This window comes from Rutilus rutilus (genome assembly GCF_951802725.1).
Source record: "Rutilus rutilus genome assembly, chromosome: 1".
In the NCBI taxonomy this organism is placed as follows: Eukaryota; Metazoa; Chordata; class Actinopteri; order Cypriniformes; family Leuciscidae; genus Rutilus; species Rutilus rutilus.
The window spans coordinates 32,912,840-32,925,829 of NC_140209.1; the positions used below are offsets into that span (position 1 = coordinate 32,912,840).

General features: G+C 38.8%; 1 protein-coding gene across 1 annotated transcript in view; it reads left to right on the forward strand.

Moving 5' to 3' along the window:
- Positions 1–437: 437 nt before the first annotated feature.
- Positions 438–12,990, forward strand: part of col5a3a (collagen, type V, alpha 3a) — a 61,335-nt gene continuing 48,782 nt past the window's right edge. Inside the window, exon 1 of the mRNA XM_084410965.1 lies at positions 438–767. Within this exon, the coding sequence (XP_084267091.1) occupies positions 689–767 (79 nt within the window). The 5' untranslated portion in view covers positions 438–688. The remainder of the gene's footprint in view (positions 768–12,990) is intronic.

Consider the following 12,990-nt stretch of genomic DNA (forward strand, 5'->3'; position numbering starts at 1 on the left):
ATGAGATATCTTATTGAAGCCAATGGAGTGTCAAAAACCTGCTGACAGAGTAGCCTACCATTTCTTTTGTTTCTTTGTTTTTTCTTTCTGTTGTGTATTAATCTTATTTATTCTTTTGAATTTCTGAATAAAATAGCTATTTATTCACAGCTGGGAAAGCTGGTTTGCTGGTCTTAGCTGGTTTAGGCTATTTATAGCCTTTTAAAGATGGCCTGACCAACAGAAAAGGGTCCAAAACCAGTAAGACCAGGCTTGGACCAGTAAATCAGTTTAGGCTATAGTTTAAGATATTTTTTTTTCTGTTACTTTAAAACTTCACTGTATTACTACATTAGGTTGTATTATGGTATAAACACAAGCAACATCATATAACATCCAATTTCTGACACGTGTCCTATGGGGGGCACCGTTAAACATAGGAGTCTGGAGATAAACGCATCATTGAAGGGAGAGGAGGGGACGTGGGAGAAAGTTTGGAAAGGAGTGAGAGGAGGCAGAAACTGAATGAGAGGGACAGAGCTTGGAGGAGAGGAGGATACTCAGAGAAAAAAAGCCTCTCCATCTTGTGCAACTACAGACCGGAGCACTTGTCTCTCTCCTTCTCTCTTCGCATATGGCTTGTGGGCTTTCTCAGTAGTAATCTCCTGGTGTTGATAAAGCGCGTGAGTGGAGGTAACGGGTCCTGAACATGAGGCGGCTGAAGGACACTGCGGTCTGCGCGATTATACCGCTTCTTCTCTCTCTGTGTACCACAACGACGCAAACAGGTAAACTGGCCTACATAAAAACTTAAAACAATAGTTTTTCACTTGTGAAATAACACCTTTTCATAATACTTTTAAACCTTTGGACATGGCATACTTATCTCCTGTGCACTTGTTACAGATGCGGAGTCAATAGCATGTTTTAGAAAAGTTGTGCAGAATGTGTTGTTATCGTGTGAATTTGCGCGCATCGCTTAGATTTTTTTCCCTTAATCATTTTATAACGAGCTTGTGGGGGAAGCTTGAGATAAATGTTGAATATTCATTGTTCCGCCGGTTTGAACTTGTTCATTGAGTTTCAGGATGACTGACAGCCGCTAATGCGCTTTAAATTTCCCAAAAGAAGCATTTCCAACATACTACTCCACTTACTCATAGATTAGACTGCATATTAATTTTTGCGTGATTTATTCGGTGCTTTGCAGCTGTCTTAAGTATTAAATTACAGAACAGGCTACAGTTAAAAAACAAACAAAAACAAACAAACAAACAAACAAACAAACAAACAAACAAACAAACAAACAAACGATTACGCTTTCCAATAATATAGGCTATTTCAAATTAAACCTTTTTTTTTTTTTTCTCTCCCTTTTTTTTATGGAATGTTTGGATTTTTGTGCCAAAAAAAATAAAAAAAATAAAAACATACCCCTTCATGACTCTACACCCCACCCTAATTTTTTTCCCCTCATAATTTTAGAATTCGTTACTCAGTCTCACATCAACTACACTGTCTGCACAATCTTTGTGTGTCCAGAAGACTTACACTGGGAAGTCTGATCAGATGTGACATTTAAACAAAATTTTTTTTGGTTTTGGATAGCTATATATCAAATTAAACTCACAAACTTGCTGATTCAGATGATACTAGTTCTGTAATTTAACATCCATCACTATGTACAAAGACTTAATTCTACTGTCACCTTAGGAAGGTAGTAGTCATGTGCATGTGACCCATCTAATAGGTCAAACTGATGGTGTAACAATTCACAACACTGTCCTGTTTTAGCTTTTTCATCCCTTTATGCTCTATTAGGGTTATATCATTAATCAGGTGTAGTGACATAGTTGGAATAGTCAAGGAAGGGAATTCTCCAGCAGAGTGTCACGTCGTGTTTGAGTTTACTCGTGACCCATGTCGGTTTGCTGTGAAACAGTTTAACGTTGACTTGAGACACAGGTGAATGAGTGCTTACTGACCTACTCCAGTAGATTAAAATTCCTGTTGGGCGGTTGGCCAACTTGGCTGTTGTACAAATGTAGTATATATGTCAACACCATAACCCCAGACCAGGCTGCGTAGAGGTGTGGGCAATTGAAAAATGGTTTTGTATTGTGTAGTAACTTAGTCTATTATATTGATTTATTGATTATGATTTATTAAAAATATATAATCAAATATCATAATTGCAATGTTTTGGTGGTCTCTTATGTGTATGACAAGCATAACAATATTACACAATACATTGCTGCTATTATGTTTGGTGTGGAAAGGTCAGTGGCATGTTTGTAGTGATTACATACTGTACAGTATAGAGCATATAACCACTGCCTTTTCTAAATGTGGTGCAGTGCATCTAAGTTACTGACACTCACATGTATCTTTAAGTGAGGGGCGGTGCAACCTGTATAGGCATAAACATTAAGCCTGCAAAAAAAAAAAAAAAAAATGGAACAAAGAAACATTATGATGTAAAAAAAAAAAAAAAAAATTGAAAATTTCTAGTTAATTTAGTGATATTTGATAATGTGACTTTTTTTTTACAGACAGTCTGATGTTCTTGCTTTCATTGAAACTCAGTATGTTCTTGATCACCTCAAATCATGCTGGAGAACAAGATCGTCAGGTTTTACACAAACTTGTGCAGTTCATGCAGCTTGAGTGCTGCTGGAAGATATAGATAAATGGGCAGATTTTTTAATTGCAGTCAATATCCCTTAAATGTAGGGTATAGGCAATTTTCAGAGAGGCTAGCAATAGCGAGCTAGCTTTGAAAGCATAAGATCCCACCCTCCCTTCAGAGCGTCTCCAAAGCCACGCCTCCTTCAAAACACATGAACACACACAGCAGGGAGCAAAACAAAAGCGTCACGACTCGAGAGACGGCGTTAAACTACCTCATGTCTCAAAGCACATTACATTACAATAATAATGAACATAAACAATTTAAAGAGCTCTGACCTGTACCACCTGACTGCTGCAGATTCATTTCGGAGTTGATAGTGTTGCCATTGAAACGCATAAATTCGAGTCACAAACCGCTCCGAGTATTATGTCATGGGTTTCCAAAATCTCTTCCAAATTACAGTAGTTATGGCGTGAACGCAGCTTAAGCTGGTTGTTTTGGTTCAGGAGGAACTGTAAAAGGCGGCTGCTGTTTCGGTCGCGGTGCTCGTGACTGACGTCTGTCTTACTCATAGCATGAAACGTGCTGATGAAGAGTGATGTCTGTGTGAGCAGGTGCACGGAGGTGTGGAAATACCAGTCCGATCTCATGAAAGTGCATATCTATAGCACAAATTTTATTTCTCGTGGCATTTATACTAGATATGCACTTTTATATATATATATACAGTGCAATGCATAAGTGAATACACCCATGCTAAAGTTGATTAAAAAGAGGAATAAAAAATCATATTTTGGAAATTGAACTTAATGCCTTAATTTAAAAAATTAAGAAAAATCCAACCTTTAAGGACACCCATTTTCTTTGTGAATGAATAATGTATCGTAAATAAATAAATGTTCTTCCTTAAAATACATGGTGCATAAGTTTGGACACCCCTATGTTAAATTCCCATAGAGGCAGGCAGATTTTTATTTTTAAGTATTTTTTTTAATTTTTTTTTAGGATACTATGCATCCTGATAAAGTTCCCTTGGCCTTTGGAATTAAAATAGCCCCACATCATCACATAGCCTTCACCATACCTAGAGATTGGCATGGGGTACTTTCCATAAGATCATCTCTCAATGCAAATCAAACTAGCTATTAGGCTAACTGAAATAAAACCATGCCAATCTCTAGGTATGGTGAAGGCTATGTGATGATGTGGGGCTATTTTAATTCCAAAGGCCAAGGGAACTTTATCAGGATGCATAGTATCCTAAAAAAATATATAAAAAAATACTTAAAAATAAAAATCTGCCTGCCTCTATGGGAATTTAACATAGGGGTGTACTCACTTATGCACCATGTATTTTAAGGAAGAACATTTATTTATTTACGATACATTATTCATTCACAAAGAAAATTGGTGTCCTTAAAGGTTGGATTTTTCCTGATTTTTTAAATTAAGGCATTAAGTTCAATTTCCAAAATATGATTTTTTTATTCCTCTTTTTAGTCAACTTTAGCATGGGTGTATTCACTTATGCATTGCACTGTATATATATATATTTAGACTACTTAACATAGTGATTGCTATCAGGATGTGAAGAGACTTTCAACCAGCATAACAAAAAAAAATTTCTGGAACAAATTGCCTTTAAAATTAATATTCCTTATAAATGTTGATCAGGTCAGATAAGTCAGACTTCATCTCGGTATGAAAGGCATTTTCAGAGATGTAAGGAGATGCGAGATGCACAGCCGTAGTGGTCTCACTCCTGTCTGGTACAACAGTGCATCCTGAAATAACGGAGCAGGATGTGGTTAGTTGAGTCAGCTGTCGGGTATTTGCCTGATCACCCCGAGAAAGTCTGGTGTGAGTTTCATGTGTTTAACCTTAGGACTTAAGAGCCACAGTTTGTTGCCATGTCTGACATGGAGAACAAAGGGAATTTTTCTGTTTGTGATTCTTCTTTCTCTCCTCCTCCCCATATTTATATCCAATCTATCTGTCCCATCTTCTTCAAAGGCCTTGAGTTCTAAGAGGACTATTTCCGATGTCGCATCTTCTCTTTATGGTTATCATGTGTTGCCTGTTCGTGCCTCCCGCTCTGCCGCCCCCGATCCTCACCTTTCACACGGCCTGTTTGGGATCTCCTGCAGTAGAGCAGCCATGCATGTTCCTTTTGATCCCATTGAACAAACAAATACATGAAACAGTATGGATGAGAATATTTAAAGACAAGAGGCCAATGAGTATGGGAGTTTCCATTCAAAAGAGCCCTTTCTTTCTCTAAACAGACATGCCTCCCTGCTGCTGATGAACTTGGGCCAATGGTGCTGCTGTGCAAAATGTGTCATCCATCCAATAACAATACAAACATCTGGCTCACAGAAGCAGAGCTCCATGTTCTTTTCTATATGGCCATATACTGTATTTCGCATCAAAGGCCTTATGATCCTTTAAGAGGAGTGATGTCCTTATGTACATCATGATACTCATCTCCTCTCCTGCTGTTTTCCACCAAAATTCCCCAATTCAGTTTACTTTGTGGCCATATTCATAACTACCTGAGACAACTATTTCTAGTCATGCAGCTCCTGTGTTCTTGAATGGGGAAAGATTAAATAAAAAATAAATCTGACAACAATTGTAAATTCACTCACGAGATTACAGCAGTAGCAAACAACAACCATCCAATCAATTGCCCATGGACAAAATCAAGTCCCGGCCTACATTTTTCCTTGTTTGAGAAGCCATTTCACTCAGATATACATCACAATAAAGAAGAAAAGTTTCATGCTGACTTTAACTGTAACATGGGTCTACAGTCACATTTAACTTTGCGATTTCACCTATTCATATATGTATGAGTGGCCTGTCTCTGCTATAATGTCTCAATTTCCACTCTTTAAAGAGACAATAGTGTTTGATCCGATTCTGAAATTGTGAAATTTCAATTAGATAGGCAAAGATTGTCATTTGCTTATCAAAGATCAGTTAGGCAAAGATTTCAGCACATCTAGGGACACCAAAGGGAGTTTGAAAAGGGATTATTGTTGAACACTGTTTGATAAACCTGAAATCACACCATAGCTTGAGTCAAGCCCAAAATATACTTTACGCGCACAGTTGTCCGTATAGCGTTTCAAAGCATACTCCATTTATAATATACATGCACACAGGCGGTTGTGATGGAATTTTTAAAAACTAACCATAACTAAAAAAATAATAACTTACAGGCCTTACATTTAACAACTGAGATCAAAATGTATCAAGGTTGGTGTGTCGAAATAGTGGAAACTTTGAGACAGCATGCCAAATGTATATTTTATACTAAATCTGATTATATGTAGTGCAGTTTTAGTAGTGCATTGCAAAGCATTTCTCTGTTAGTCAGAGTGATGAATCCATATGACCCAGTTACTAAATCTGCGTGGGGAAATCTTTCCACTTCCGATCTTGTGGAAACTGGATTTTGCCCACAAAAATCTGTTAAACAATGGTAAATGTGACCACACCTTTGCTTACAGCTGTTCATTATGGAATCCACAGTAACTGCCTAATGGAAAGCTTTGGCTGATGTGCCAGTGTGCTTGCGTATCTTAGACAAAGAGGGGTTGTGTGTTTTAATGTGTAAACTGGGGTGGTAGTGTTCAGTCAGGGATATACTGTAGAGATGCAGGTGTGTCCTTTGTGGTCCCACGTACAGTGGGCCCGGCTGGAAGTCTCGCAGTGAGCAAATATCACAGAACCAACTTTACAGTCAAAGGAATGTGAGACTGATGTGTAATGATGCTCAGCTCCCTGGCACAATAGTGTCATCCACTCAGCAGCTCCCAGACTCTAACTGTGTTGGATACAGTATCCCACTGTGCTCCACAGGGCCGTCTCTAAGCCCACATGCTGTTTCCCACTGCCATCAAAAATTCAACTCATAGAGAAATAGAAGATTCGGCAAGGGTTCTTTTATTTTCAGCTGGGGATCTGGTTGCATGTTGTGCAAAATGAAATGGTATTAAACAATCTCGTTCCGTCCAAACTGTGGGTTTAGTGGAGCATGACTCCAAAAGGGGAAGAGTTCGCTGCTGTGGTGGGGGAGATTCCAGGTTTTTCCTAACAGCATCCAGCCACCAGTCTGAACGACTTCCAAACATTAGCGATAACATGAAACAGACCCGGACTCAAATCTCAATCACGTTTATGCTCCAAGCTCACAAACGGTTTTGTTGAGCAGTTTGTCCATTTCTGTTTCTTTTAGCGTTAGTCCACTGGGGACATATCAGTTGATTATTTCCACGCATTAAACCACCATCCTACGCTTTCCTGGAGAAGTATGAACAAACAAAACAGTGTGTTGAAAGACAAACGATGTGAAATAGGACCCAACACCACACAGAAGGAAATTTGAGATTTGAACTGCGTTTTTTTTGTTTGTCCAATGTGGAAAGAGTGTTAAAGTGTGTGACCGTGGCTGAGGGGTGGTGGGCTGGGACAGCGTTTCTCGAGTGCCTTTGGGGCATGTCTGAGCTGTTTTGTTCCATCTCTCCTCGCTTCAATGCTCCTGCTGTCTATAGGGTTTGGCTCCAGCCTCCAGGCCTCTTGAGGTCAGGGGTCAAGACCAGTAATTCAATTATATCCAACCTCAGAAGGGTGATGAATGTTGTTTGTCACAGATTTAGACACAGAAATCTGTCCGGTTCCGCTTGTATGTAAATTTACAATAGTGTTTCATATCAAGTTAAACTTAGTGGACTGCTGGAGTCATTATCACAGTGTGATAAATATTCCTGTGGTCCTGAATCAATGTGGGAGGATAAACACTGACTGACGGAGGCATAATTTGTGGGTGGGACGTCCCCACCACTTTATGATTCATCTCGTGGCACGGATGTACCTAATACAAAAGAAGCATCACTAGTTGACTGTCAGAGTATTCGTTTTGTTTGTTTGTTAAATAAGAAGTGTTCTGGCGTTGGAATGTGTTGTTCTTGAAATCAAGCTGAGTATTCGTTGCCACTGTTATCAGTGGCGGAAGGCAACTGTGCTCTCTTAGTGGCTTTTGCCAGACGAGTGCTTCAATCTATTGGTTAACGTCAATGCAGAGACTCTATGGGCCCTATTTTAACGATCTGAAACGCAAGTGTCAAAGCGCAAAGCGCAAGTAACTTTGTGGGCGGGTCTCGGCGCTGTTGCTATTTTCCCGGCGGGATAAATGACTCTTGCGCCAGGCGCAAATCTAAAAGGGGTTGGTCTGAAGTAGCTTCATTATTCATAGGTGTGGTTTGGGCGTAACGTGAAATAAACCAATCAGAGCATCATCTCACATTCCCTTTAAGAGCAGACGCACTTTTTCCTTGGCGTATTGCTATTATAACGAATGAATAATGAACAACGCGCAACGCGCCACTGACTTTAGACTAGGTTTTTTCTGGCCAGTGGCGCAATTGTTTTATGGAACAGTAAAATAGCACCAGGGAACGTTTGCGCCGGAACACGCCTCCTTTTTTGCGCCGGAACACGCCTCCTTTTTTGCGCTGAACCGCCCAGGGAGCGCAAGTTCATTCCCTAGTTTAGCGACGTGCTTCTGTGGAGGGAAAAGCGCGCTTTGCGCGGGTGCAAAATAGGAATGAAACATGCGTCGGTGTACAAAGTCAATTGCGCTGGGTGCAAGATAGGGCCCTATTTGTTTAAATGAAATCACAAAACAAATTGCACACAAACATGTCCCTACTCTTGAAATGCAATCAGTGATGAACATCTTTGGTTTTAATGAGAAAAAAAAAAATACGAAGGCGGATCAGAACCCAGGACTTCTGATACGCTTAACAAAATCACTACCACCAGACTATTAGGGCACACAAAAATGTATTGTGGATCTATGTATTTATGCACTGACGTGAAGAATCTTGTGACTGACAATATATTTTGATATAGTAAGGATGAAACTATCACGTTAAACGTGACTTCTATGTTGATAAATTAAACTCAATGTACTAGTGAAATTGTAATGATACTTTTTCCTGCAATTGTTATTGTACCCACTGATATACAGTAGGATTGTTTTAACGACTCCCTCCCCTCCACACACACTGTTCTCCCACCCACCTTTTAAAACAAAGTTACGCCTCTGCTGAACGATGAACACTAAAGGGAGTTCCCTTAAATTATAGTGTATTTTACAGCTAATCATTTAATCAGGACTCCCATCCCAAGTGAACTTCTTTTAGTAAATAAAGATGCAGGACAATATGAGAACTGCGGAGACAGCAGGAGAACAAGGCTGATGCTCTAAGCATGTTCATGGCGAGTGCAGCCAGTGTAAACCACGATGTGTTATGTTACAGATATTAGCGCATCCGGTTCAGTCACAGTTTACTGAGATAGATTGGAATAGTAATCGTATAATGTTCTAAAAATAGTATTTTCAATGTTTGAGTTGGTCTGTTTTGATGTTTTTCTGACCCCTTTTGGAAACCCCATGCACAGGGGAAGTGGGATGCAATGTGACAACTATGCATTAATGGGATACCCTTGTGAAAACGAAGTGCACTCTAGCATAAATACTTAAAATGTAAAGAATATACTTTAATAGAATATACTTAATGTAATATAAATAATATAATGTTTTCAGAAACATGGCAATGATATGTATTATAGTTTAAATTTAGATTAAATGCAACTGGCTGAACTTTTACTTTTGACCCACTTGAGTAGGACTTAAGTACATCTTTATATGTAATTTCACAATTACTTTTGAAATATGGTTAAAGAATGAGTTGAGATGAGATGAAATAAACTTTTGAAACTTGTATATCATGTATTGTAAATGTATTTGAAATCATACATTTGTAATGATGACGTTGCAATTTAGAACATGTAAAATATATTAACTTTAAAATGAAAATTCTGACATAATTTACTCACCCTCGTGTTGTTCCAAACCTGTATGAGTTTCTTTCTTCTGTTGAACACAGAAGAAGATATTTTGAAGAATGTCGGTAATCAGACAGTTGACGCACCCCATTGACTTCTATAATATGTGTTTCCTACTATGGATGTCAATGGAGCATTCTTTAAAATATCTTCTTTTGTTCCACAGAAGATAGAAAGTCATAGAGGATTGGATTGACATGAGTGAGTAAATGATGACAGAATTTTTATCTTTGGGTGAACTATCCCTTTAGTGCTAGATACACATATAAATGTGTTTGTGGGGTGAGCAGGTTCAATCATCAAGCATTCAAAGTAATTTGCAGTTGCTGCAGTTTTGTGTTTAACTCGCATAAATCTTGAATTCATTCAGCAGTTATTTGAGGTGATGCTTGAAAGCAGTCTACTGTATAAACCCAGCAGATGAAGCATACGTGCCAGACGGCCGCACCCAGACAGGTGTAGATGACATGGCTACAGGTAGATCTGTGAGAGCAGCACTTGGCTGAAGCGTACAGGTAGAAAGGTAGCAGCGCCTTGGGTTTCACAACCTGATGAATGTGATTTGACTCAGGTTTGGCTCTTGGCGGACATTCAGAGCATCATCGTGTTACTTCGGGACTGGCTCTGGATATCCAACATGGCGTCCAGCCACCTGCCCCAGGCCTCTTCATGATGATGGGGGAGGAACATTTCTAGACCTCAGGAGATCTCAGTCTACAGGGTGGGCCATTTATATGGATACACCGTAATAACATGGGAATGGTTGGTGATATTAAAGTCCTGTTTGTGGCACATTAGTATATGTGAGGGGGCAAACTCCTCAAGATGGGTGGTGACCATGGTGGCCATTTAGAAGTCGACCATCTTGGATACAACTTTTGTTTTTTCAATAGGAGGAGGGCCATGTGACACTTCAAACTTATTTGTAATGTCACAAGAAAAACAATGGTGTGCTTGGTTTCAACGTAACTTTATTCGTTCATGAGTTATTTACAAGTTTCTCTTTGTTCACAGCCATTGACATGTCGAAGAGGTTAACACGTGAGGAGTGAATTTTGAACAAAGAAAAACTTGTAAATTACGTTATTACGGTGTATCCATATAAATGGCCCACCCTGTATTTTGTGGAAGATTTGTTAACCGGGGTTTATTTTGGGCATGTGAGATTCATTTCCTATTCCACTACTGATGCCCTTGTAAACACAATGACTTTGTACCCATTTAAGGTTTTTTTGTAGACATAATAGTCTGGTTTCTCATGCAATATCTCAAACATTGCTATTCTTACTTCACAGAATATTTTAGTTAGTTTGAGATGTTATTGGTTTAATGTCATAAATGTTGATGCACCATTCAGTTGTATTTCCTTAAGAAGTAACATGACGTTGTGTGTCTGGGATGCTTTGTTTTGAGAGCATTTATGAACACGTTCACCATGAGTTGGTGAGTATCTTGGGAATGTGTTGAAGAATTCTCACCCAGAGGAGGCATTTCTCCTCCTGTTCTCAAACCAATGGGCCACTGTTATTACTGTCATGTGAATTTCTCTGAGGTCAGAGGGCAGATATTTAACAGTGCTGTGTTTTAACCATTCCCTGTAGAATTTCAGTCTCATCGTTGATTGTGGTTGTGTTGAGCTTGTGGTTTAAGTGGGTAAACTGTATATTCTATCATCTAACCCTAAAATCACAGAAAACTTTCTGCATTTTTACATTTTCAAAAAACATCACATTGTATGAATTATAAGCTGTTTTCCTAATGGGGACAAAACATTTGTTCCCAATGATTTAATATATTGGCATCTATGTGGGGACATTTTGTCTTCAAAATGTAGGGTTTACCATGACCACACACACCACTGTTTAAAAAAAAAACTCAAATATTGATCGAGGCTGTGTTTATTTAATTAAAAATATGGTAAAAAACAGGATTTATACATTTGTGTATATGTATTTCACTGCAGTCAGAATTATGGTTTTGGAACAGATGTGACTGAGATGTCGAGTCAAGATGTCTGATGCTTGCTAGGCCGAGTCCTGTGATAATTGGGCCTATTTTGACGCAGATTACATGGCTGCTCAGACATATAAACATCAGTGACTTACTGACCTGTGTCTGCATGCGCTTGTGTGTATGTGTCTACAAATGTATGTGTACATGTGTATTTAAAAGAGAGCATAAGAATAGTTTATAGAAAGGAAAAAAAACACCAGCCCCCTCACTTGGTTGTATTTCCATATCACTCTCAAATACATTTCACCTCAGACTGGTGAGCTTAAACCAGTGAACATTAACAGTTGTGGCTGAGTTGGGTGGCGCATTTATGGGTGTTTGAGAGACAATGGGCATTGAGCCGAAAACTGTTTATTTGCAAGGTCTTTGTAATGTAATAAATGGAAGATGAATTGACACAGTACTGTCTGAAAATGAGTACCTGATGTTTTCCATTGTGTTTGTGTTTCTCCACTGCCTTTTTACAAGTCTGTTGCCATGCTTTGAGCAAACCCAGTATAAAGGCATCTGCTAAACAAATAAATAATGCCATAAAATGCAGTACTTTTTTTCAGGCAGGCAGTTGGTTGGCATGGATAAACTCTTCCCACATGTTTAATTAACAGAGGAGAGAAAGAAGGGCCATGGAAACAGGAGGGCAATTTAAATTTAGGGTCCGTGTTGCATCTGACACACATGCCAAGGGTTGTGGTTAGGCAAACCTCAGTAAAATATCAGTGAAACATCAACAGCAGTTATTTATAAATGCCAAAATGTATGTCTCATAACTTTCCTGTGAATGCGTTTCAATTGATCGTAAACATTGGACAGTGGAAGTCAGGGAGACATTTTTTTGAAAGAGGTGCTGGCAGGTGTCAGCTGTCAGGTGTGTGTTTAACTATCTCAGACTAGACTGTGTCATAACTCTATCCCATAATGACACCCCATCGATATCCAGCTGTGGCCCTTGATTTGAACGTGACTGCATCTTGAAGCTTCCAAGTAGATCAGCGCACTTTGAGCTGGCTGCATATTAGCAAACTAACAGCAGCCAAACTCTCAACTTGTTGTTCGTTCTTGCTGTGACCCATAGGGGATTTGGCTAAGTGAATAATACAGCTGCAGGGCCATCAGGCTCTAGTCCTTTGCTTCAAATTCCTTGCAGTGTTCCTAACTACCCTTACGAAAAAGAAGTATACTTCAAGTTAATTTTGTGAAGTATACTTAAGTAATGTTCAAGTATATTTTTAAGTATACTTTATGTAGTAAGTATACTAATATCAATGTGTACTTGTAGTAAACTTGTAAGTGTACTATTTCAATACTGCTTGGGACTAAATTGGCCCACTTTTAGTATATAAAAGTGTATGTTTAAGTGTACTATAAGTGTAAGAGTAGTAAACTTTAAGTACACAACTAGATTTCTCATTTGTAATGCATCTGTACTACAAGTGAACTTATAAGTA